This window comes from Balaenoptera ricei, chromosome 5 (assembly GCF_028023285.1).
Source record: "Balaenoptera ricei isolate mBalRic1 chromosome 5, mBalRic1.hap2, whole genome shotgun sequence".
Taxonomy (NCBI): Eukaryota; Metazoa; Chordata; class Mammalia; order Artiodactyla; family Balaenopteridae; genus Balaenoptera; species Balaenoptera ricei.
Window position 1 is genome coordinate 53,077,499 of NC_082643.1, and position 27,349 is coordinate 53,104,847.

At 36.4% G+C, this 27,349-nt stretch overlaps 1 protein-coding gene across 8 annotated transcripts in view; it reads left to right on the forward strand.

Annotated features, from left to right (window-relative positions):
- Positions 1 to 27,349, forward strand: part of ANKRD17 (ankyrin repeat domain 17) — a 164,390-nt gene that overhangs the window by 133,402 nt on the left and 3,639 nt on the right. For all 8 annotated transcript variants that reach the window (XM_059922851.1, XM_059922852.1, XM_059922856.1 and 5 more), the window contains 7 exons: positions 2,029 to 2,200; positions 3,370 to 3,817; positions 4,262 to 4,417; positions 6,292 to 6,441; positions 7,799 to 9,435; positions 15,294 to 15,491; positions 26,691 to 26,939. In XM_059922851.1, coding sequence (XP_059778834.1) covers positions 2,029 to 2,200; positions 3,370 to 3,817; positions 4,262 to 4,417; positions 6,292 to 6,441; positions 7,799 to 9,435; positions 15,294 to 15,491; positions 26,691 to 26,939 — 3,010 coding nt within the window. The remainder of the gene's footprint in view (positions 1 to 2,028; positions 2,201 to 3,369; positions 3,818 to 4,261; positions 4,418 to 6,291; positions 6,442 to 7,798; positions 9,436 to 15,293; positions 15,492 to 26,690; positions 26,940 to 27,349) is intronic.

Here is a 27,349-nt window from a genome sequence, read left to right on the forward strand (position 1 = left end):
ATTTCCTGTACCTTTCTCAAGGCTTTTTTGTCCATACAGATGTGATATAGATAAAATATCAGTTTTATTATTCCTGATTCTAAATTGGAGAGGTTAGTATCTATCTATAGCCACAGTTGCTTTGAAAATGTCTCTGGCACACCCTTCACCCCCCTTTCTACTCCTTCTCTTCCCTTTACACTTACCTATTTATTTATATCAGCAAAACAGATCAACCCCAGGCCTCCCACACTGGAGCTCAGGCAAAGATGTAGAAAGTACAGTTCCTGAGGACAGGCATCTTAGCTACATTAAAGCAAGGCTGAATGAGCTGAGTCATACATGCTCAGTTCCTTCTTTCAAACTCACCAATCAGGTAGTACTCCTCCCTTGTAGTGAACTAGGGTGTGAAGGTCAGCAATTACTGTTTTCTTCTCAGTCCTTTGGAAAGGTCAAAAGCTCCTCCTTTACTGGTCTTCAGAGGAAACTTGGGTACTTCTGGAAGACCAGCAAAAATTTCTAGGGGGTAGGTACTATGCAGACAATTTTTATATCTCCAGTTTCCATTTGTGTTCTTTCCTAAAATCCATCTGCTTGAGAAAGTATCTGGTGTTCTATAGATTCTCCTTAATTATTTACCTTTTTGGAAACAAAGGTCATATCTCTTACCCAAGAGAATGTAATTATGGTGCATTGCCCCAGGGTGTGAAAACTTTCAAGGTGGGCAAAACCTTTTAGGCACCCAACAGGGATTATTTCAAAAGGGAGGAGGAGTGTCTAGCACAAGCTAGAGACTTAAAAAGTCAGACTTTTTCTCAAGAAAAGTAAGTCTGATTTGGCTTGTAAGTTTGTCTTTAAGGGCTGGTTTCAGTAGTTAGGATATTGTGACATTTTCCATAAACTGAGTATCATTGTTTTGACACATATTTAAAATACACATAAAATATATAAAAAGCTAGATTATATCAAGGAATATGTACTTTGAAAATGTCATTTAGAGAACACGCAAACAAAAGAGTTTGTAGATGATTTTACCATTTTATGAGCCAAAGAGGAAAATTTAATAGTTAAAATAGCTTATTAAGAGATGTTATTGGACTTTAAAACTTATTCCTAGTTTTTTTGACTGTGAAAGCAATATGTATCCAGTTTAACAAATAGAAACAATGTACAGTCATATAAAGTAACATTGAAAGTCACCATCTTTCTGCTACTTCTTGTCCAAGCCCATGCTCTAGAGGTCATCACTAAGTAAGCCTTTGATTTGTATCCTCTTAGCCTTTTTTTTAAATTCCCACCGATAGATTCACGTAAAGCACTGCCCCCCCCCAATAAATGAGATCATTGATTTGCAATTTGCCTTTTTTTCCCTAGCAAATGTAAATTGTGAGCATTTTCCCAGGTATACATTTATAACTTTTAATGGCTGCCTAGTATTCTGTGAATGTATACTGTTGTTAATTTATCCCCACCCCCGACCCCACCCCATGGATTTACCTAGTTTCCATTTACTACTATTGTAATCAGCTTTGCAATGGAAAGTATTGAGCCTGTATTTTTCCACTAGAGGTAGTCATTTTATAGAATATATTCTTAGGATAAGCACTTTGTAATTTTCATAGGAGGCTTTCAAATTACCCTTCTAAAAATGTTAATGTTTATACTGACAGCAGTGTAGGGAAGAATTAATTTTCTCAAACTTTTGCTACCTGATATCTTTTTTAATTTTCCCAAATTAATGAACAACACATGGTAACTTGTTATTTTAATTTATATTTCCATAGTGATTGTGAAGTTATGTATATCTTTATCATTCATCCATTTTGAGATTAGGTTGTCTTTTATCATTAATTTGATCTTGACATTTAAAAATATTATTTTCTCTTTACAGTGATTTGAGTATGATCTTGATCAAACAATGAATTGAACTAAGATGACTTTGAATTGTATGATAGCCCAGTACCCTTAATGATAAAATAACATTATATGACAACTTTTTTCCAAGGTAAATTCCAGTGTTATAATTCTGTTTTATTGATTCTTAAACAGTTAAGGGAAGAAAGCCGGAGGCTGGCTTTGGCTGCAAAAAGAGAAAAGAGAAAGGAGAAGAGAAGAAAGAAAAAAGAAGAACAAAGAAGAAAACTAGAAGAGATCGAAGCCAAAAATAAAGAAAACTTTGAACTCCAAGCTGCTCAAGAAAAAGAAAAGCATAAAGTTGAAGGTATTTTCTCTAAACCATCTAATTTGTTTCATGTAATACATTCTACTCAAAATTATATTTCCTTAAATATCAGTAACTTAAGGTGAAAAAACATCTCTACGTTACTAAGGCCTTAAGTATTTATATGCTATTTTCATTTATTGACTTCTTCCCAGCTTTTTATTATAAAGAGTTTCAAACCTACACACAAGTTGAAAGAATAATGAAACAAACACCTGAAATACCCTTCACCTAATTTAAAAATAAACATTTTACTATATTTGCTTTATCTTTTTCTCTAAATATACATACATAGTTTTTTCCTAAGCCGTCTGAAAGTAAATTGCAGACATCTGACATTGCATCTATAAAATATCAGCACACATCCAAGGAATGACATTTGCTTACATAATTGCAATACCATTTATAATACCTTAAAAAATTAACAGTAATTCCATAATTTCATCTACAGTCAAGACCATATTCAGATTTTTCTTAAATGAGGGAATTATTTTTAACTAGGTTCTAACTAAAATATTATTTGAGATGAGGATATTGTTAGAAAGAACCGTTGTCATTAAACCACCAAATATTTATGCTGTGTGTGTGTGTTAATTTCCCCCTGCTCCAGCCTTTTATTTTGAAAACTTTCAAACTACAGAAAAATTTAAGGATTAGTATAATGAACACCTGTAAGTCACCTAGATTCATATAACAATTTGGCACATTTGTTTATCTTTTTTCCTCTCTCTTTTTTTGAATAGTCTTATATATGTTGTACACATCATACGAAATTACCCCTAAATACTTGAGCAGTGTTTCCCAGTAAAAGAACATTATTTTACATAACCACAATAACATTATTACATTTAAGACATTTAAGACATTTAATTACTTAAGACATTTAATAATTATGTAATAATATGTAATATACAGTACATATTCATATTTCCCAAAGTGTCCCCGAAATATTTTTTATAACTGCCTACTATGCGTTGTTTAGAACTTAGGGACAGAGAGAATAGATCAGTCATATCCATCTCATTACCAGTGAATGCTGGAATGACTGATAACTTTATATCTAATAGTAGTAGTAAAGTAAATTCAGCGTTTATTTTTGTCGAGTGCTTAAAGCTAAATATATGCCAAGAACGCTAGAACTTGCTAATTCAGTATTGCTACTTCTACAGATGAGCCTGAAGTCTTGACAGAGCCTCCAAGTGCCACAACCACTACTACCATAGGTATATCTGCAACCTGGACCACTTTGGCAGGTTCCCATGGTAAAAGAAACAATACCATAACTACAACCAGTTCAAAGAGGAAAAACAGGAAAAATAAAATTACTCCAGAAAATGTTCAAATTATATTTGATGATCCACTACCAATCTCATACAGTCAGCCAGAGAAGGTGAATGGAGAGTCCAAGAGCAGCAGTACCAGTGAGAGTGGAGACAGTGATAACATGAGAATTTCCAGTTGCAGTGATGAAAGTAGTAACAGCAACAGCAGCCGAAAGAGTGACAATCATTCACCTGCTATGGTCACCACCACTGTGACCAGCAAGAAGCAGCCATCAGTTCTGGTTACATTTCCAAAGGAAGAGAGAAAATCTGTTTCTGGCAAGGCTTCAATAAAGTTAGTTCCAATTTTCATTTTCATGATTTATAGTATCATTATGAAACACTTTGTTGCTGAATTTTTTAGTAAAGCAGGCAGATGAACAACTGACAAAATAAGGATTTGTCTTTGTTCTAAAGAAGGCATGATTTAATTTGAATTAAAGAATTACTGTGTAATTTCTTCGTTTTGGTTGTTAAACTTAACCCATGGAAAGTATTGATTATGGTTTCTCAGGGATTATTATTGTATTTCAGTTCTGCTAAATTTGACCTCTAGATATTATCTTCTTAAAATTGGCCCTTCATATTATGCTAAGTATTGAAAAGTGAAAAATAAATTTCTCATTTATTCATCATAGTATTCTTAAAATAAAGAATAAAATCATATAATAGTTTGCCTTTATCATTAAAAAATTCTACATCTCTTCTATATTTAATGTGTTTTTCCTCCCTGTCTAAGATTGTCAGAGACTATCAGTGAAGTGACCAGTAATTCTCTCTCCACTTGCACAAAATCTGGTCCATCTCCCCTTTCCTCTCCAAATGGGAAATTAACAGTAGCAAGTCCTAAGCGTGGACAAAAGAGGGAAGAAGGATGGAAAGAAGTTGTAAGAAGGTGACTGATTATTTCTTTGATTGTTTTTCTCATTTTTATATGTGCTCTATTTCACAATGAAGCATAGTTTACCTTACAGTTAAATTCCCCTAACTCTTCCAAAGGTTGCAAACAAACTCGTGGCCCAAGGCTGCATCTGGCCAACAGAGACAACCTATACTATATTTTAGATGGAAAAAAAAAGTATATGTTAACACTTTTAAAATTGGGAAATTTTACATAAAAAGTTAGATCATTGTGGTGTCTGCTTGACCCCCATGGGTATTGGTATTTGGTAGTGAACTAATTTATTTAAGGTGATAGATTGTCTTGTTCAGCTTTGTAACCTCAGAGCCCAATATGTAGTGTCTACAACAAACTTGTAAATATTTGGAGAATGAATTAAGTATTGGTTTTAAACTATTCTTGTCTTCAAATCATAGGTTACCTTTATTTCAAGGGTTTTAGGACTAAAATAGTTTGCTGTATTTTGCTTGGAACTTTTAAATAATATGTGTTAAAAAGTAAAACAACATCCCAGAAACTAAAAGGTGGTAAGATACCACAGACCTAGAAAGGATGTGATCCATTATAAATCTTTGATAACCTATTTTAAGGAACTCTCCAGAAATTCCATCAAAAAATTAAACTTTTGATTGTTTTAAAACAAAATCTGTAGTGAACCAAGCTTATTACTGTTAATCTCAGGATATACTGTACATTTTTTTATCTTATTTTGGGCCAACACTTCCCCTCAACCCCCATCTCTATCTTTATCTCTTTCTCTGTCTCACACACATTCTTTTGAACTAACTGAAATCACAACATCAGAATACTCTCTGTACAAAAGTAAGAGAATTCAGTTTTCCTGCTTGTATTTTATATTGTAGTACGCAAGCAAATTCTTAACTAACTTAAAATAATGATCACTGACTGATTATTATGTCCTTTAGGGAAAAAGGAATTATCAAGTAACTTAGTTATGTATACAAAAGGGCAGGGATCATACCTTACCATTTAAAAAAATAATGTATAATTTCATATTTAATCTAGTCTAAATAATTTACTTATTCATTGAAGCACAATTGGCTCCTTCTTTTTATTGAGAGTTATACTGTTTTTCTTTTAGAAGTATTCTTTAATTTAGACTTGTCAGAAATTTATATCTACCTTTCCTGAATCTGAATGTTTAAAATTGTAATTTTGTAAGTGTTAGGTGGGTTTTGCTTTTTTTGGAATTCCAGCAGGCTTTTCTCTTTCCTCACACAACTAAACATCCCTTAGCAAGTTTCCATATTTGTGGATAATCATTTTAATGCCTCTAGAAGAATGCAAGGCAGCAATGAATTTTTAGTATCATCCTTTCAGTTATGTATTCGGGAATAAAAACAGTAATGTGAGTCAAACACCCAAAGGTACCCACAAGAAGCCTTTCTTGACTCCTTGGGGTAGATTAGATGCCCCAACCAATGTGTCTTTATGATATCCTATTAGAGCACTTACAACATCATGTTGTAGTTTTCTTACTTGGTTTCTACATAGTCAGTATATGTGGGCAAGAACCTCTGTCTGTCTGATTTGCCATTAGTATTTGCATTAACACAGTGTATATCTACATGTATGTGCTTCACAGATATTAATGAAGGACGAAAGTCAAAAAAGCAAACAGTTTTTGGTAATGAGATGAGAAGCTGTGGTAAAGCTCACTCTCTCTCTCTCTCTTTTTTTCTGTGGCTCTTAGTTGCCTTTTATCACTTAGAGTGAGAGTAGGTAGAAGAGGCTTATTCGACAATATTCTGCATTTACAGACACATATTTTAGTAATAATTCTTATTTTAAGTACAACCACTGATACTTATGATTTATCTTAATTTATTTTTGCAACTGTTAAACAGGTCAAAGAAAGTATCTGTTCCATCAACTGTGATATCCAGAGTGATTGGAAGAGGAGGCTGTAATATTAACGCTATTCGGGAGTTCACTGGTGCACACATAGATATTGATAAGCAGAAAGACAAGACAGGAGACCGGATAATAACTATAAGGCAAAGTTTTGTCTCTTACGGTTTTTTTCTTTTGTATTTTATTGCACTAGAGCTTAATTATCAATATATATAAGCATTTGAGTTTTCAATGGAACTTTGTATTTAATAGCATACTTTTTTAAATGGGAATTTGATTCATGTTTAAGATAACCTTTACAGTTTTTTTTTCTTATTTATATGCTCTTGTGAAGTATTTCAAAGGGCTTTAAAGGAATTTTTCTTTTGTGTGTGTATGGCAAAGGTTTGAATAATCTTTTCCTTATATAAAATTTTAATATGACATTCTTAAAAACTTTTTAAGAAGAAATGGGTTTCTAACACATTCTAATCTGTAGTTTTCCATCTTTCTCTTAAATTAGCATTTGAGATTTGTTATTCTGAGATTGTATCCTTAGAATATGAGCTCAGTAATAGATTTAAATCTGAAGTGGATGTTTGTTTTAAATTGAATATTTGAACATGTCTGTGCCTGAATACCCTTAGAGTAAAGATGATATTCTAAGAAATCATAAATTTGGTTGTGAGAGACAGGTGCCCTTCCCAGTGATGGAGGGGCAGATAGTTTTTTAGCCTGCCTCAAGAGGAAGGAGGCAATTAACCAGCTCTGTTTTGCACCTATCCACTTCTCCTATCTTGTTTATCCCTCCCCTGGGATAGGTGTAGTCACAGCTTGCCTTATCCAGAGAAGAGGGGAAGCATATACCCTTTATAAGTAATTTCCCCCTTAGGGTCTCCATAAGGCTTTCCTTTCAATCAAATATTTTCCTGAACATCCAAGACTGGGGTTTGACCTTATGGCCATTGTTGTCATTATCAGGATTCTTCTCTCATTTTGAGACATCTGTCCAAAAGAGTTATAATAATCACTCTACTAGTAGAGAAACCACTAATAAATATAAATGGGGTCATCTTAGCTACCAGGATTTAAAATAAAATACTATTTTCTTACTCAGTGGTATTATTTTTCTTGCTTATTTGTACTGCTTTTAATATCGATCAGCTGTTTAACTTCATGGTAACAATATGGATTACATAGGATTTTAAAGTGCAATGGTTTTTCTGTCTAGAATGTATTTCACAGTAGGAAGATGATTGCTTAGTCTGAGGAAACAATAGTGAAATTAAATTTCTTGGAAAGGAAGTCATTTACTTTTCCTTTGAAAAATATAGTGGTGTGTCAGAACAGTTTATTGCTTTGTTTGCATAATACCTCAAAAATAGTCAGATAATTGCTTCTTAACTTTTATCTGTTCTCTGTATGTGTGTACATACACATACACACACGAATTAATTTAGGCTTTACATATTGAAAAGGGGATATTGGACCTAATTTTTTTTTTTTTTTGTCAACTTATAGGGGTGGCACTGAATCAACAAGACAAGCAACTCAGTTGATCAATGCTCTGATCAAGGATCCAGACAAAGAAATTGATGAACTTATTCCAAAGAATCGTTTGAAAAGCTCCTCAGCAAATTCCAAAATTGGGTCATCAGCACCTACCACCACTGCTGCTAACAGTTCCTTAATGGGGATTAAAATGACGACTGTAGCTCTGTCATCAGCATCTCAGACTGCCACAGCACTCACTGTGCCTGCAATTTCTTCTGCATCTACTCACAAAACCATTAAGAACCCAGTGAATAATGTGAGGCCTGGTTTTCCAGTTTCTCTTCCATTAGCATATCCTCCTCCACAGTTTGCACATGCTTTGCTTGCTGCTCAGACTTTCCAGCAGATCCGTCCACCAAGGTTGCCCATGACGCACTTTGGAGGTACTTTTCCACCAGCTCAGTCCACTTGGGGTCCTTTTCCTGTCAGGCCTTTGAGCCCTGCCAGAGCTACTAACTCGCCTAAGCCTCACATGGTGCCTCGCCATAGCAATCAGAATAGCAGTGGTTCTCAGGTGAATTCAGCAGGTTCTTTAACTTCAAGTCCAACAACTACAACCAGTTCATCAGCTTCAACGGTGCCTGGTACATCTACAAATGGCAGTCCAAGTTCACCTTCTGTTAGAAGGCAGCTTTTTGTCACAGTTGTGAAGACATCCAATGCCACCACCACAACAGTCACAACCACAGCAAGTAACAACAGCACTGCGCCCACAAATGCCACATATCCTATGCCTACTGCCAAAGAACACTACCCAGTATCATCCCCATCTTCCCCATCACCACCAGCCCAGCCAGGAGGGGTTTCTAGAAACAGCCCTTTGGATTGTGGAACAGCATCTCCAAATAAAGGGGCATCTTCCTCTGAACAGGAAGCAGGTAGTCCACCAGTAGTAGAAACAACAAACAGTAGACCTCCAAACAGCAGCAGTTCTTCTGGGAGTTCATCAGTTCATTCTACTCAGCAGCAACCTCCGGGATCTGTTTCTCAAGAGCCAAGACCACCTCTTCAGCAGTCTCAGGTTCCTCCCCCGGAAGTTAGAATGACTGTTCCTCCTTTAGTAACAACAAGTTCTGCTCCAGTGGCGGTGCCTTCTACTGCCCCAGTGACTTACCCTATGCCTCAGACACAAATGGGATGCTCCCAGCCTCCGCCTAAAATGGAACCCCCTACTATTAGACCACCCTCTCATGGCACAACTGCCCCTCACAAGAATCCAGCTCCTGTGCAAAATTCATCTGTTGCAGTCCTCAGTGTCAATCACATTAAAAGACCTCACAGTGTTCCCTCTTCTGTCCAGCTACCTTCGACCTTAAGTACACAAAGTGCTTGTCAAAATTCAGTACATCCAGCAAATAAGCCTATTGCTCCCAATTTCAGTGCCCCCTTACCATTTGGGCCCTTTAGCACATTGTTTGAAAATAGCCCTACTTCTGCTCATGCCTTCTGGGGAGGATCTGTTGTTTCATCTCAGTCAACACCAGAATCTATGCTATCAGGAAAATCCTCATATTTGCCAAATTCAGATCCTTTACATCAGTCTGATACTTCCAAAGCTCCAGGTTTTAGACCACCATTACAGAGACCTGCTCCAAGTCCCTCAGGTAAGTTTGTATTTTCTGACATTCTGCAGCTGCTCATTTCTACAAATGATGTTGAAACTCTTGGTTATTTTCTAATATTTTTACTCTGTGACTGGGTCAGATAGACAGATTGTAGTACTAATTCAAATGCTATTGTGAGTATTGAGTATGTCTAGTATGGCATTATTATTTTTTAAATCTTTTTAGAAGCTGTAATGGATTTTTATCTTAAATTTACTATAAATAAATTTCTTCATCAGGTATATTTTTCTCTCTCAAAATAAAGAAAAGGGGACTTCCCTGGTAGTCCAGTGGTTAAGACTCCACACTCCCAATGCAGGGGGCCCGGGTTCGATCCCTGGTCAGGGAAATAAATCCCACATGCCGCAACTAAGACCAGGAGCAGCCAAATAAATAAATAAATAAATTTTTTAAAATAAATAAATAAATAAATTTTGAAAAATCTCATATTTTAATTTAATAAGATAATGCCATCAAAAGTTTGCTTTTAGTTCAAATAAAAAATAATTACCAAAGATTTTTAAAATTTGATTTCACTTCCGACTGTCTTTTTTGTTTTAAAAATAATGAGAAAAATATAGAGCTACATAGTTCAATAGGGTAGGCACTAACTATATGTGCTATTTAAATTTAATAAAATTAAAAATTCATCTCAGTCAAGCTGGCCATTTTAAAAATTTTTTCCCAGTTTTGTTGAGATATAATTGACGTACATCACTGTATATGAGTTTAAGGTGTAGAGCATAATGGTTTGACTTACATACATTGTGAGATGATTACGGCAGTAAATTTAGTTAGCATTCATCATCTCCTATAGATACAATTTTTTAAAAAAAAGAAAAAGGAAAAAGTATTTTTCCTTGTGATGAGAGCTCTTAGGATTTAGTCTCTCTTAACAGCTTTCCTATGTATCATACAGTAGTGTTAACTACCGTTACTATGTTGCACATTACATCCCTAATACTTACTTATCTTGTAACTGGAAGTTTGTACCTTTTGACCACCTTCCTCCAATTCCCCCCCACCCCACCTCCACCTCTAGTAACCACAAATCTGATCTCTAGTAACCACAAATCTGATTTCTATGAGTTTGTTTGTTTGAGATTCCACATATAAGTGAGATCATACAGTTTTTGTCTTTCTCTGTCTGACTTATTGTACTTAGCATAATGCCCTCACGGCCCATCCATTTTGTCAGAAATGGCAGGATTTCCTCGTGTTTTTTTGTGTGGTTTTTTTTAATGACTAAATAATATCTCATTGTGTGTGTGTATGTGTGTGGTATATATACATATATGTATACATACCACAGCTTCTTTATCCATTCATCCATGGATGGATACTTAGGTTGTTTCCATGTCTTAGCTATTGTAAATAATGCTGTTACGAACATGGAAGTGTAGGTATCTTTTCGAGTTAGTGTTTTTGTTTCTTTTGGATATAGTTCCAGAAGTGGAATTGCTGGATCATGTGGTAGTTCTATTTTTAGTTTTCTGAGGATCCCCCATACTTCTTTCCATAGTGGCTGTAGGCTGGTCATATTTCAAGTGCTTCCTTAATAAGCACATAATGGCTGGTAGCTGCAATATTGGAGAGCCCAGATATTGAACACATCTATTAACATAAAAAGTTCTGTTAGACAGTGCTGATATCTAAAGAGGATCTAAAGATCTGGTTTTGAGTGACTGCTTTTTCTTTTTTAACTTTTTACTTTGAAATATTTTTAGATTTATAGAAGAGTTCTTCTATAATTACCCCAATTTCCCCTAATTAAACATTCTTACATAAACACCATATATTTATTAAAACTAAGAAATTAATATTGGTACAGTACAATTAACTGGACTACAGACTTTATTCAGATTCCACAGTTTTTCCAATAATGTTCTTTTTCTGTTGCAGTGTCCAGGATACCAAGTTGCATTTTGAGCTTTGTGTTTTAATATGAATATTTCAAATAATTAAAGATAATTTCATTGAGTTATTTGTAGTGAGGTGGATGGACCTAGAGTCTGTCATACAGAGTGAAGTAATTAGAAAGAGAAAAACAAATACTGTATGCTAACACGTATATATAGAATCGGAAAAAAAATATGATTCTGTAGAACCTAGGATCAGGACAGGAATAAAGACGTAGACGTAGAGAATGGACTTGAGGACATGGGCAGGGGGGAAGGGTAAGCTAGGACGAAGTGAGAGAGTGGCATGGACGTATATACACTACCAAATGTAAAATAGATGGCTAGTGGGAAGCAGCCACATAGCACAGGGAGATCACCTCGGTGCTTTGTGACCACCTAGAGCGGTGGGATAGGGAGGGTGGGAGGGAGACGCAAGAGGAAAGAGATACGGGGATATATGTATATGTATAGCTGATTCACTTTGTTAAAAAGCAGAAACTAACACACCATGTAAAGCAGTTATACTCCGACAAAGATGTTAAAAAAAAAAGTCTACCATTAAAGCAGTAATAAAATAAGAATAAATAAAGATAATTTCATGCTAGAGATAGACAAACTATGGTCCATGTGCCAAGTATGGCATACTACCTGATTTTACATTTGTGGTTTTTTTTTAATTGAGTCATAACAATTGTGTAAGATTTTTAAAAAAACTTTTTTTTATTTTTAAAAAGAATAATATGTGACACAAAAAATAGTACATTCGGAACTCCCCTGGTGGTCTAGTGGTTAAGAATCTGCCTTCCAGTGCAGGGAATGTGGGTTCAGTCCCTGGTCGGGAAACTAAGATCCCACATGCCCCGGGGCAACTAAGTCCTGGTGTTGCAACTAGAGAGCCCACCTGCTCTGGAGCCCGTGTGCCACACTAGAGAAGCCCGCGTGCCGCAGCTAAGACTCGATGCAGCCAAAAATAAATAAATAAATAAATATTTTTTTAAAAAAATAGTGCATTCAAATTTCAGTGTTCATAAATAAAAGTTTTATTGAAATACATCTATGCCCATTCATTTACATATTGTCTTATGGCCGCTTCCATGCTCTGCTGACAGCCTAAAAATATTTATTATTTAGCCCTTTACAGAAAGGTTGCCAACTTGTTATTTGTTATTGAAGAGATGACATTCTGGGACCAAAAATTTCTAGATATAATGGGAACTGATTGTTATTTTTACGTATTTCTATAACACGTAAATATAATGTAAAGAACATGGTCAGTAAATATTTCCTCGCTGGGGGTTGATTGAAATATTTTCATGTACTTTCAAAAACACTTTCTCTTGAATACTAAATAGAATCAATATGATTTGGTTGTAAAAGCTTCATATGCTGATTAGTACATTGGAAATGCTTTTATTTTTTTCATTTTTTTATTTTTTAAAAATTTTTATTGGAGTATAGTTGATTTACAGTGTTGTGTTAGTTTCAGGTGTACAGCAAAGTGAATCAGTTATACATATACATATATCCACTCTTTTTTAGATTCTTTTCCCATATAGGCTATAACAGAGCATTGAGTAGAGTTCCCTGTGCTATACAGTAGGTTCTTATTAGTTATATATTTTATGTCTAGTAGTGTGTATATGTCAATCCCAATCTCCCAATTTGTCCCTCCCTGCCCCTTACCCCTTGGTAACTATAAGTTTGTTCTCTACCTCTGTAACTCTATTTCTGTTTCGTAGATAAGTTCATTTGTACTCTTTTTTTAGATTCCACATATAAGCAATATATGATATTTGTCTTTCTCTGTCTGACTTCACTCAGTATGACAATCTCTAGGTCCATTGATGTTGCTGCAAATGGCATTATTTCGTTCTTTTTTTATGGCTGAGTAATATTCCATTGTATATGTATACCACATCTTCTTTGCCCATTCCTCCGTTGATGGACATCTAGGTTGCTTCCATATCCTGGCTATTGTAAACAGTGCTGCAGTGAACATTGGGGTGCGTGTATCTTTTCGAATTACGGTTTTCTCTGGATATATGCCCAGGAGTGGGATTGCTGGATCATATGGTAGCTCTGCTTTTAGTTTTTTAAGGAACCTCCGTACTGTTCTCCATAGTGGCTGTACCAATTTACATTCCCACCAACAGCGTAGGCCAGTTCCCTTTTCTCCACACCCTCTCCAGCATTTATTGTTTGTAGATTTTTTGATGATGACCATTCTGACCGGTATGAGGTGATACCACATTGTAGTTTTGATTTGCATTTCTCTAATAATTAGTGATGTTGAGCATTTTTTCATGTGATTTTAGCCATCTGTATGTCTTCTTTGAAGAAATGTCTATTTAGATCTTCTGCCCATTTTTTGATTGGGTTGTTTGTTTTTTTTTGATATTGAGCTGCATGAGCTGTTTGTATATTTTGGGGATTAATTGGAAATGCTTTTATATTTCATTTTTGTAAAGTTGGAATTTAGTGAAAATACTTCACTTTTCAAAAAATGTGAAATCTAGGTAATGTGTTAAGAAAGACTAAAATTAAGATTTAGAGAAAAAAGAAGTAAATTCTTGTTTTGTGGAAAAGTATAGAAAAAAGACGTGCTCCATCGGGAGGTAAGGTTTTGGGGTGTACAGTTGATTAGAGCCAAAATTAGCAATGAAGTTTATCTTAAGAGTTTATCAGAGGGAAGTATTAGATTCAGGTCAACATAGGCATGTTTGCCTTTACAGCTATACCACTATTTCTACAACCTAGAAATTAACATTAATTCAGTAATAGCACCCAATATGTAGTACCATCATCCCAAATATACCCTTTATGCCTGTATGTTTCTTTTTTCTCTCCTTTTGATCCAACCAATCAAGATTCACACATTGCTTTTGGCTATTATGTCTCTTTGATCTCCCACAGTCTAAAACATCTCACCACCTTCTTTTGTTCTTCTTGACATTGAATCCTTTGAAGAGTCCAGTTGTACTGAAGAATGTCCTGCATTTCAGATTCACCCGTTTTCTCAATCTGTGGTTACATTCTGGTTAAACATTTCTAGCAGGAACATCAGATAGGTAATGTTTGAATCTCACACTGTATTGTATCAGGAGGCAGTCAATGACAGATTGTCCTTCTCTTATCTATGGAAAGCATGGCCACTTAGTTAAGATGCTGATTGTCAGGTCTCTCTATTATAAAGTATAGCTACAATCTTTTTTTTCTCCTATAGTTTTTTTCTGGTTTGTTTTTGGTTTTGTGGGGTTTTTTCGGTTTTGTTTTTGTTTTTTTATTTTAGTAGCACTCTTAAGTTCACAGCAAAATTGAGAGAAAAGTACAGGGGTTTTCCATATACCCCCTGCCTTCACACAGGCATAGCCTCCTTTATTACCAACATCCACTCCAGAATGGTATTTTTGTTACAGTCGATGAACCTACAGTCACACATCCTTATCAAAGTCTGTAGTTTACATGAGGGTTCATTCTTGGTGCTGTACGTTCTGTGGGTTTGAATGAAAGTCTAGTATAGTAACCATTATACTATCATCCAGAGTATTTTCAGTGCCTTAAAAATCCTTTGTGGTTTGCCTACTCATCCCTCCCTTCCCCATACGTTTTTTAAAGGTAAAATTTTATACAACTCCTTGGCCACCAAACCTATTTAAATTCTAGTGTTAATATTAAATCTATACGTACTCTATAATAAGTAATAAAATGTCAAAATTAAAATTAAATGTAAAATGTTTTCCTTGGTAATTTCTTTTTTATAGCTATCTTTATAAAATAAAGGGGGAAATAATGAGTGGGATAATGAGTGGAATGACTGGAAGAAGTAAGCAAGGAGAAATTTTTTTAATAATCTAAAATATTTTTGGATATATTAGGGACCTCTTGGAATTTTAGGTTTTTCTAATTATATCTCCTAGGGGTAACTGTTATAAATTATGATTATCTTCTACATTATAGGTATTGTCAATATGGACTCACCATATGGTTCTGTAACACCTTCTTCTACACATTTGGGAAACTTTGCCTCAAACCTTTCAGGAGGTCAAATGTATGGACCTGGGGCACCCCTTGGAGGAGCACCCACAGCTGCTAACTTTAACAGACAACATTTTTCCCCACTTAGTTTGTTGACTCCATGTTCATCAGCATCAAATGGTGAGTAATATACACTGTAGTTCCAGAGGAAGAGTTTGTCTGTATGTTCCCTTAAAAATCAAAAGGTTTTTAAGTTTTTCAAAGTTTGGAATTTTTAAGTTTTAAATCTCTTAATAATTTAAATTCTATAAAAATGTAATTTGTATTCATGGCAATCTGAAATCAGAAGGAATTTAAATAGAATTTCCAGGTTTTTAAAGTATTAGAATCAACTTCGGCTCTATCAAACCTAGCATATTATATTGAAGTTAATTTCTAAGAGGGATCATTTTTTGAGAATAAAAAATCTTGTTGTATCATCTATTGATTTACATTTACTTTCAGGTTTGAGAATATAGCTCCCAAGAAGAAAGATTTGTAGCCTTAAAAGTAGTATAAATATCATGTGCTTTTGGTCTACCTTTAAATCTCATCTATTACATAAATAATACAACTGATTTCACATTACCAGATGTGTGTTTTTAACTGTAGTCAGACTTTGAAGCATTGATCAGATTTTTCAAACCAAGGAAGATCATTCTTCACTAGGGAATTCAACTCACATTAAGAGAATTCCATAGTGGGGCTATTATTTGTGGTTATTTATTTATTTAGCGAGGCTAAAGGCATCAAATTGCTTTCACCTTGAGGAAATTTTAATAAGAATCCATTTTCTTTTAAACTACCAAATTTCTTCTAACAATGTTAGAGCCCAGTTAACAGAGACTGGTTAACTGAATGAAGGAGTAAAAAAATATTAGTATTTGAGAGATGCATATGAAAGTACATTGCCAGTGAAAGCATGAAGTAAGGTGTAGCATATAGTGAATTTACATATTTATAGTTTTTCTTGTGTTTGTCAAATAACAAGGACTGTCACTTGGAATATTAATTATCCTTGTACAGGTGTCCCTAAGTGAAAAGAAGTGGTTTAAGAAAGAATTCAAAGTGACTGTGATAAAAACATGCCAGAAACAAAGTGAGAAGTATGAAAATAAAGTACGAATGTAAGAAGAAAAAAAGTTTACAGCAGTTCTCATTGAGGATACTTTACCCATCATTGAAAAAGCTTTAGAAAATTTCTTAGGAATCATAATTGAGATAAAGTGAATATAGTATGACATAGCTACCTAGCCTGGCTTATCTAAACATAAGCTATTAACAGAACACTGAAACTAAATATAACTCTAAGGAATAACTGATTATGACATTTTAGTCTTAACTATCTGGCTTATAAGGAAAGGTTATAGCCTCAGTTATTTAAAGCTGTATTCAATGCAACATAAATTTCTGTGTACTAGAGGAATATGGATATTTGTTTTATTTATTTAGTTTATTATAAGGAAGATTGATAGGTACGTATTGAATGGAAGGTAATTCACTCTATATTAAAAATTGGCCTGGGCTTTCCTGGTGGCACAGTGGTTAAGAATCCGCCTGCTAATGCAGGGGACTCGGGTTCGAGCCCTGGTCTGGGAAGATCCCACGTGCCGCGCAGCAACTAAGCCCGTGCACCACAACTACTGAGCCTGTGCTCTAGAGCCCGTGAGCCACAACTACTGAAGTCCGCGTGCCTAGAGCCCATGCTCTGCAACAAGAGAAGCCAGCGCAATGAGAAGCCTGCACACTGCAACCAAGAGTAGCCTCCACTTGCTGCAGCTAGAGAAATAGAGGAAGCCTGCGCACAGCAACAAAGACCCGACACAGCCAAAAATAAATAAATAAATAAATAAATTTATTTTAAAAGTTGGCCCAAAAAAAGGGGGGGAATTCCCTGGCGGTCCAGTGGTTAGGACTCCGAGTTTCCATTGCCAGGGGCACGGGTTCAATTCCTTGTCAGGGAACTGAGATCCTGCAAGCCGCGCCACGTGGTGCAGCAAAAAAAAGAAAAAATTGGTACTTTATCCTAATTAATTCAGGATTCTCTCCCTTTAGGGAGGTGTATTTGAAGAGATTTTAGGGCAAGTTACAACAATTAAGGAAAAAAAACCCAGAAAAGTAAAATATTGAGGATTACCAACAAACTCTGTTTGTAGTGTAGCTAATAACCATATGTTAAATGATAATACTAATAACAGTAACAACAGTTAATTTACTGAGGTTTAGATACTTTTCAAGGTAATTTTCCCCCCAGATTGCCTTTGTCAGCAAAATCCTATTATAAACAGTTAGGTGAGCTTAGACAAGTCATCTCAGTGAACCTCAATTTTCTGATCTGTTAATATCTACCACACTGGATTAGTTTATGTGGAGTAAATGGGATAATCTACTATTACTATTGGTCTACTATTATCTACTATTACTACTACTATCTGCTGTTATCTACTATTACTGTTGGTCTTTCTTCTTTTTGATGATAATGAACAGTAAGTGCTAGTCCCGTTTTCTAATAGTTTTAGAAATGTACTAATGGAATGGTAACAGAAGAGCAAACGTTTTTATAAATAGCCAGTGATTAAAAAGTCTGAAACATAATTTTTGAATGATTTTACCTGCTTAGTTTTTTCTTTGACTCCTCTTAAAATTAGTTTTTATTCCTAAGTATATAACAGATCTGGATCAGTGTCTTCTGAGTATGTTGAGCTCAAACTAAACCGTTATAGGAATAAAAACATCTTCCTTATAGTATCTACATATGGGTGATTCATATTCACCTATTTATATATAAAAATAAGGATAGTCTTTGATTTTCATGTTCATAAAAAAATAGGAATTGGGAGAAAAGGTGTTAAAATTGTAACATCATTGCTATTGAAATGTGTTACCTGAAATTTTTTGGTAGTTAATCTTTAAAATAGAATGGATTCTCAGAAGCAGAGAATGTTTTAAAATAAAATAAAACATACTTACTGATATTAATGTTTATTACTTTAGGAAATACACTAGAGATTTTTTTTCCCCTTTTGAACCGTGAACCAGTCAAGGTAAACATGTTGCATTTGATTATATCTCTAGGATCTTTAAAGAGTAGCACAGAAAACCCGTGTATATCCCCCCACCCCCACTCACTAATTGTTAACATGTTGCCACATTCCTCCCTTTCCCCACCATGTATCCCTGTGTGTATGAGTGAGTGAGTGTGTGTCTGTGTATGTGTGTGTGTGTAGAGTATGTGTAGGGATTGTAGGGTTGTTTTTTTTTTCCTGAATCATTTTAGAGTTAGTTGCACATATCAAGCTGATTTCCCCTAAATACTCCAGATTATAATATTTTGGAAGAACAAGAACATTCTCTTCCACAACTACAATGCAGTTGTCAATTTCAGCAAATTTTACATTGATACGTTATTATTATCTAATGTATAGTCCATATTCACATTTCATCACTTGTCCCAATAATGCCTTTATTACTTCCTCTCACTCAAGATTCAAATCAGTATCACAAATTTCTTTTAATTCCCATGTCTTTTAGTCTCAGACAATCTGGATCTGTTTCCTTAGCCTTTCTGTATCTTTCAAAGAAAGCTTTTTTCTTTTTTTTTTCAGATTATAGGTCAGTTGTTTGGTAAAATGCCTCAGTTTGTTTTTCTGATATTTCTTCATGATTAAGTTTAAGTTATATATTTTTGACACAAATATTAGTATTAGTCACCATTGCACCGTTCTCACTGACATTAGAAGGTATAAAAAGTCAGTTTGTGCTATTATTGGTGCTGTTAACTTTGATCACTTGGTTTCACAGATTTCTACACTGTCAAATTGTCATTTTCCCCTTTGTAGTTTATAATTAATCTGTGGGGAGTTGCTTTGAGACAATTCTTATTCCTCATCAGACTTTCAGGCAGAATATAAGGGAAGGGGAGGAAGAAGTAGCACTTACCTCAGTAGAAATAATAGTTTTATTTTTGTAACCATGTTAATGTTTATAAATTTAAAACAAAACCAACCTCGATGAAGGGAAAAACACTAAAATTGAATGCAGATAGAAACAAGTAAACCTATCTGTATTTTAGATTATTAACATAAACCTACTAAAAGAAAAACAATCCAAAAAACTCTTGAAGACAGTAGTATTTCGTATACCCTTCAGTCTAAAGGCAAATAAACTTCAGACAAATCTGCAATTCTACTTAGGACATTTGTTTTTTTTATAATATTATGGATAAACAATTTTAAAACTATATGGGGTGTATTGTAAGGTTGAGCAAATGAATAAGTAAAAATATTGATGATGATGGGATCCAGGATTCTCACTGTAAGAAGAGAGAAATGTAGAGTAGAGTAAGGCAAGGAAGAACCCTATGGAATTGGATTGGAATTAGAGGATCAATATGAACTCATTATTTTATTTTATTTTTTTATTATTATTTTTAAAAATAAATTTATTTATTTATTTTTGGCTGCGATGGGTCTTGCTGCGAGTGGGCTTTCTCTAGTTGCAGCGAGTAGGGGCTACTTTTCGTTGAGGTGCACGGGCTTCTCATTGTGGTGGCTTCTCGTATTGCGGAGCTCGGGCTCTGGAGTGCAGGCTTAGTAGCTGTGCCGCACGGGCTTAGTAGCTCTGCGGCATGTGGGATCTTCCCGGACCAGGGCTTGAACCCATGTCCCCTGCTTTGGCAGGTGGATTCTTAACCGCTGTGCCACCAGGGAAGTCCCTGAACTCATAATTTTAAAATGACGTTATGTGTTGCATTGAATCATATAAAATTGCCATTTCCCCACCCCCACCCCCCCAGCACTGCCTACTGAAAGGGCCTAGAAGCAATGAATTTTCAGTAGCGGTAAGCATATTCAGTGTCCAGATCTGTCTGTTAAATATTTTAGTTCACTAAAAGAAACTAGGTCTTCTTGGGGAAATAGCTGAGCTCGGGCAGGGAAAGTATAAGGGGAGCCTGCAAAAGTCTTATGGTGTCAGAAAGTAATTCAGTGCTCAGATGATTGGGACATGTCAGAAGGACACAGGAGGCGGCTTGAAAGGGGCTCCCACTAGCCAAATTCCGGACAATTTGACCATCAAAATGAATAATGTTAGCTCATTGAATAAAACAAGAACCCATGTGTACATAATGATTGTAAGTAAAATTTTAAAATGCAGAAGAGGGAATGTTGCTCCTTACAGTATAATGACAACTCATAAATGTAGAGGAATTATAATTTGAGTCATCATTTTGCAACTGTTAGGATGATTCAGGCAAGACTCTCAGACTTTTACCTTTAATACTGAGTTTTTAACTAGTTTGCATTTTCCTTACCTAATGTAAATCTTAATACTTTTTAATGACCATTTAGTTTGTTTCATCTGACTTCTAACCCTTCTTTAGGTAATCTGTTCACATGAGTGTAATTTCATATTTTTGTTTATTTATGGTAGTCTTTTAAAATTTTGTTTTTAGTAGTTATATTTTTCTTAAAAATTGCCATTCTGGGTGCTGTTGTAGAACTAACCACAGAAGCATGGCTTATTTTTCACAATATATGTATCTGGTTTCTGTACGTGAACAGGTTTTATCAACACTTCTCCATACATTCCACTTCTCTTTTCCCTCCCCCTCTTTAGGACATCAGGACATGGTATTAGGACTCTGGCAAATTAAGTTGGGATGTGGGGGACATGGGTCCCTCACTTCAAAAAAAAAAAAAAAAAAAAAAAGGAAGAAAGCAAAGAACCTTCCTTGAGGCCCCCAAACAGCAGATTGGTGATGCCCGAGATCCTTCTGCATACAGGCTGGGCAGAGATCACTTCGGCCCTTATCCCACTCAAACTGCTAAGGTCTATCCTACCAACATTCAACCAGTCCATGCATTGAGCACTGATTACTGGCTCTGGTCTGTGAGTTTCAGGCCTTGGCAAATTTAGTCAGTGGGCCATTTTGACATTCAGTCTTACAAAGCTGTTGTCGGATCAAAAAGTAAAAAAGCATTACAGTTTTTTAAGGAAAAAACTAATTTTACATCGTGACTCAGTACACATGTACCTGTGTGTGATTGAAATATATTTACAAAACAATACTTATCCTTACAATATATGTTGCATGCTGGTATTTTCTATTCTGTTTTCTTTAACCTTTAAAAAAGTTTTTTACGTTAGTCATGACCAACCACATTCATCTCATGATCTACTATAGTTTAATCAACACTGAACTGAAGCATGAAAGTACAGTGTAATTTTCCTGCAGGAGCACTTTTTCCATTTGTAAGTCACACTGCTCTTTCAATTTGAATTCAGGACCCTGTTGTCATTTCAGAACTGAGGTGGATTTACTGAAGCTTCAGTTTCAGGATAATCTTATTTGCAAGGGGCCCTGCCAAGGTCCTGTACCTGATTTTGTATTTGTAGTTTCGCATTCTTTTTCTAAAACAGACTGCCAAAGGAAGTCCCAGGGCAAATTTCTTAAATGAGGTGGGTTAGCAGGCAAGCCTAGTTATTCTGCTCATTTAAACAGAATATGGAGGGTTTCTTGGGACCTCCCTGGTGGCACAGTGATTAAGAATCCACCTGCCAATGCAGGGCACACAGGTTCGATCCCTGGTCGGGGAAGATCCCACATGCCACAGAGCAACTAATCCTGTGCACCACAACTACTGAGCCTGTGCTCTAGAGCCCACGAGCCACAACTACTGAGCCCGCATGCCACAACTACTGAAGCCCACGCGCCTAGAGCCTGTGCTCCACAGCAAGAGAAGCCACTGCAATGGGAAGCCCGCGCACCGCAACAAAGAGTAGCCCTTGCTCGCCGCAACTAGAAAAAGTCCGCTTGCAGCAATGAAGACGCAACGCAGCCAAAAATAAAACAAACAAACAAACAAAAAAAACAGAATGTGGAGGGTTTCTGTTATTTTGCTTTGCTTTTGTTTTTTGAAGGATACAGTAAAAGAGTGAAAAATTAGCTCTAACGTAGAAGTTAGGGCAGGGTCCCAGAGATGAGTCTGAGGGAAGGTAGGATTCATTCATCCTCCTTCCATCAGTCCTTCCTGCTTGCCTTCCATCTCTGCTTCCTTCCTCCCGGTCACCTTTGACTATGTCTTCGTGTTAGTTTTCTGGGTTGATTTTTCTCAGGTATATAATTGTGCCCTTTCAATATGTAGTTTAAAAAAACAAAAAATAGAACTCTGTGTATCATATTTACAACTTCTTGTGTTCCTTGCAGTTTGATTTAGTCTTTTCTGGAATATTCTTTCATTTCTAATGCTTTCCTGGGTTTTGTCATCTTGTTTCTAGTTTTACTAATTCTGAATTATGCTGTTCTTTCAAATCTTTTCCTTTTATTTCTTTAAGCTCACTTTGGAATTTTAGATTATAGTCTCTTTCTGATGTGCCTTTAGACTATTAGACTAGACTATAGCTTTCTTTCTGGCATGCTTTTATTGTCTACAGCAGCGGCCCCCAAGGACAGCAGCAGGGACTGGTTTTTTTGGCAGCAGGGACTGGTTTCGTGGAAGACAGTTTTCTATGGACGGGGGTAACGGGAGCCCTGGGGAGCGGCAGATGAAGCTTCGCTCGCTTGCCCGCCGCTCACCTCCTGCTGTGCGGCCCGGTTCCTAACAGGCCGCGGACCAGTACCGGTCTGCGGCCCAGGGGTTGGGGACCTCTGGTCTACAAGTTATTATGGGTCCATATCTCCTTTAGTTCATATAATAGCTCTGCATGGAATTCGACTGCAGTTCTATTTTGTTTTGCATTTTTTAATGAAGTGAGTTTTCCAGAACATTTAGAAGGAATAAGTGGATCAGGATATCTTCTCTGGCATAAAGACTCTAGAATTTCCTCTTATAAGGAAGTGTGCAAAAATGTGGTCTTATACTTTGTTAAATCTCCTGGCTTTGTTGTCCCTACCCACCCATCCAACCTACCCACCTACTTCCACCTCTGCCCTACTCTTGACTGGATATTCTCTTCACTTTGCTTTTGTTGTCGCTTTCCTGTTCAGTTTAGAATCTGTTGCCAGAAGTTTCTTGTCAGTATAGGACTTTATCAGCAGGTACCTTTAAGAGGTCATAGCAGGGACTTTCTTGATGGTCCAGTGGTTAAGAATCTGCCTTCCAATGCAGGGGACGTGGGTTCGAGCCCTGCTCGGGGAACTAAGATTCCACATGCTGTGGGACAACTAAGCCTGCACGCTCTAGAGCAGGGGTTCCCAGCCCCCGGTCTGCAGCCTGTTAGGAACCGGGCCTCACAGCAGGAGGTGAGTGGCGGGCGAGCGAGCAAAGCTTCATCTGCAGCTCCCCATCGCTCCGCATTGCTCACATTACCACCTGAATCATCACCCCCATTGCCACCTGAACCATTCCCCACCCCCACACACATTCCCCACCCTGTGGAAAAACTGTCTTCCACAAAACTGGTCCCTGGGGTGCCAAAAAGGTTGGGGAACCATTCCCCACCCCCCCACACATTCCCCACCCTGTGGAAAAACTGTCTTCCACAAAACTGGTCCCTGGTGCCAAAAAGGTTGGGGACCACTGCCCTGGAGCTCGCGCGCTCTGGAGCCCACACGCCACAACTAGAGAGAAGCCCGTGCACCACAATGAAAGATCCCACATGCTGCAACGAAGATCCTGCGTGCCGCAACTGAGACCCAATGCAGCTGAATAAATAAATAAATAAATAAATGTTTTTTAAAAGTCATAGGGCCCAAGTTGCTCCAGCTTTTTCAGACCTTACTGTGAATCTCTTACAATCACCCATGCATAGGCAGAACTCTCCCACTTTCACCTGCTGTTCTCAGATTGGCGTGCCCTGCTTTCCTTTGAATACCTTTGACTGTTCTGTGGCTCTCCTGTTCTCAGGTCTAGAGAATTGCTTCCTTCCACACAGATGCTGCTACTACACGAGTCTTAACAGCTGTTGGTGGTTTGTCCCCATTCACTTGTATCTTTGGATTCATTTGGATATCTTGTCTGTTTTGTTATAGATGTTATCCATGGGTTTTGGGCTTAGCTAACTTAGTGGCTTTTTTTAATGGGAAGAATCAAAACCTGTGCTACTGTTACTTCCATCATCCTAGAATTCCTTCTTATACCACTGTAAGATGAATTTTTAAATATTTATAATTTTTTTAAAGACACATGTGGCTTTTCCATTTTCTTATCATTTGTTAAAAGTAAATGCTGTCAAGTAATGCTAATGGATCCATGACCACAGGAAATATATTTTAATTTTTAGAAGGTAGTAGTTTTCTTGGTTTACTTTTACAGTTAAGTCCATGTTTCATGTTTTTGTTCCCCAATGAAATCAGTATCCATACAATAAATTATAATTTATAAGGTACTTTAGCATTCATTCCTTTTAGTTAATAGTCACTACATCTCATTGAGTGGCGGTACTATCAATTTAACCAAAATAGACCTCTGCAAGTACTCATAAGATGGAATTGATCTCCACAGTACTTTCCAATTTTGTATGATTCTAAAATATATGTGAGAAGTCTTCTAAAAAACATGTTCAGGCCAATAATATTGAATTTTCTTTGTCTTCCAAGTTCCCTGAAAAGTACCTCAGGATATAGAAGCACTATGTTTGTGTGTACAGATAGATAGATTGATTGATTTTGTAAATTTATTAGCTACCTGAGTCCTTTTGGATAGATACACACACACACACACACACACACACACACTCCCATGCACACACATACATATAGAAAACTTAAATGCAAAGATAAATGAAAAAATATTTAATGACTATCACTAGGGCATAGAGTTAGACAGTTATGAATAAATTGTATCTATGCAGGTAACTGTTTTGACTTTTTTTAAAAAATTAATTTATTCATTTTTGGCTACATTGGGTCTTCGTTGCTGCACACAGGCTTTCTCTAGCTGTGGCGAGTGGGGGCTGCTCTTCGTTGCAGTGCACAGGCTTCTCATTGCAGTGGCTTCTCTTATTGCGGAGCACAGGCTCTAGGCTCGTGGGCTTCAGTGGTTGTGGCACACGGGCTCAGTACTTGTGGCTCGTGAGCTCTAGAGCACAGGCTTCAATAGTTGTGGCGCATGGGCTAGTTGCTCTGCGGCACATGGGATCTTCCCGGACCAGGGCTCGAACCCGTGTCTCTTGCACTGGTAGGCGCATTCTTAACCACTGCGCAACCAGGGAAGCCCAACTGTTTTGACTTTTAAGCTTCAAGCTCCTCCACAATTTAGACTCTATTTAAATTTAAATGTGCTTGAGATTTGAACTTTTCATAAGAAATACAGGTTTGGGGCTTCCCTGGTGGCGCAGCGGTTGCAAATCTGCCTGCTAATGCAGGGGACACGGGTTCGAGCCCTGGTCTGGGAAGATCCCACATGCCGCGGAGCAACTAGGCCCGTGAGCCACAACTACTGAGCCTGTGCGTCTGGAGCCTGTGCTCTGCAACAAGAGAGGCCACGATAGTGAGAGGCCTGCGAACCGCGATGAAGAGTGGCCCCCGCTTGCCCCAACTAGAGAAAGCCCTAGCACAGAAATGAAGACCCAACATAACAATCAATCAATCAATAAATAAATCTTTAAAAAAAAAAAAAAAAAGAAATACAGGTTTGTTTCTTTTTGTTTATCCTTCTTCTCTGTAGTGTGTAAAGAGATTAAATCACTAATGAATGCTCCCAAATTGCCTATATTAAGAACTAGCCGTGTTTTGATAAGTAGAGCTTAAACCGTCATTTCTAAAAGTGTTCTGTGGAATACCCACAAGATACAATGAAACAGTTGGGTTATGAAGCATAGCCTTCTGTTGGTATTTTATCAGCATATTAAAGTTCTTTGAAGTCCTGATTTAAAGAAACTTATTTTTTTCTTAAGCTTGATCTTCCAAATTTGTTAGATACCTGAATATCTTTGTTTTTTCATCATAACATACCAAGGGACAAATGTTCTCAAGGAAAATAGTTTGAGAATTGCCAATACAGGCAGTGGTTTTCCCCACCTCCATTTTGTTGTTGTCATTGTTGTTTGTTTTTTTAATTTAAACATTGTCCTCTCATTGCTCTGGTGTTATATTTTACTCACTGTCAAGGGTAAATTTATTTAAATATTAATTAGTGTGTAGTTGCAGCATTCACATCTTCCCATTCTACTATCATGAAACTAAATGGGAAAATTGTGAGCCAAATTAAAAACTGCGAAGTCATAGAACTTTAACCAAATTTTAATATACATAATTTATTATCTAAGCATTATACTCAAATTTCATTTTTTCCTCAAAGAATGCATATTTAAGGTGTCTTTAGAATTTAAGATTTTGTTTTACAAAAGTACAGGCTGTATAGTTGACATGTATATTATTTGAAAATATCTTTTCTCTAGATTCTCCTGCACAGTCGGTATCCTCCGGAGTTCGTGCACCTTCTCCTGCCCCATCATCAGTACCTTTAGGGTCAGAAAAGCCCAGCAACGTCTCTCAGGATAGAAAAGTTCCAGTCCCTATTGGGACGGAACGTTCTGCACGTATCAGGCAAACTGGAACTTCAGCTCCATCTGTTATTGGGAGTAATTTGTCCACATCAGTAGGGCATAGTGGCATCTGGTCCTTTGAAGGGATTGGTGGCAATCAAGGTATGATATGCTATTCTGCTTACTGGAAAGTAAGTTTATGCATTTAACTAAAATATTGTAAGCAGTATTTAATTATCATAGGCATTCTTAAAAAATCTGTATTCGTATCTTTTTGTTTTGACTAATCAATTTATTTAAGAGTTTGAAACATGTTTTTGTTCCCATGTGAGCTCTTACTGAATTTATCATTGCTTTCTGAAGATAGTTTAATGCAAGCATATTATTTTCTTCATATTAAGGAAATATTAATATTTCTTTTGGGTCTCTTAAGCTTTTATCTTGGCTTTTTTTGTTTTGTAACACAAAGTGTTTATGTTACTTTGTTAGGCTATTATGTCACTACCTACAAACATGGAAATACTGTGGTAAATATATAAAAGTAGGTAATTATTCTGAAGGAATTCACAGTT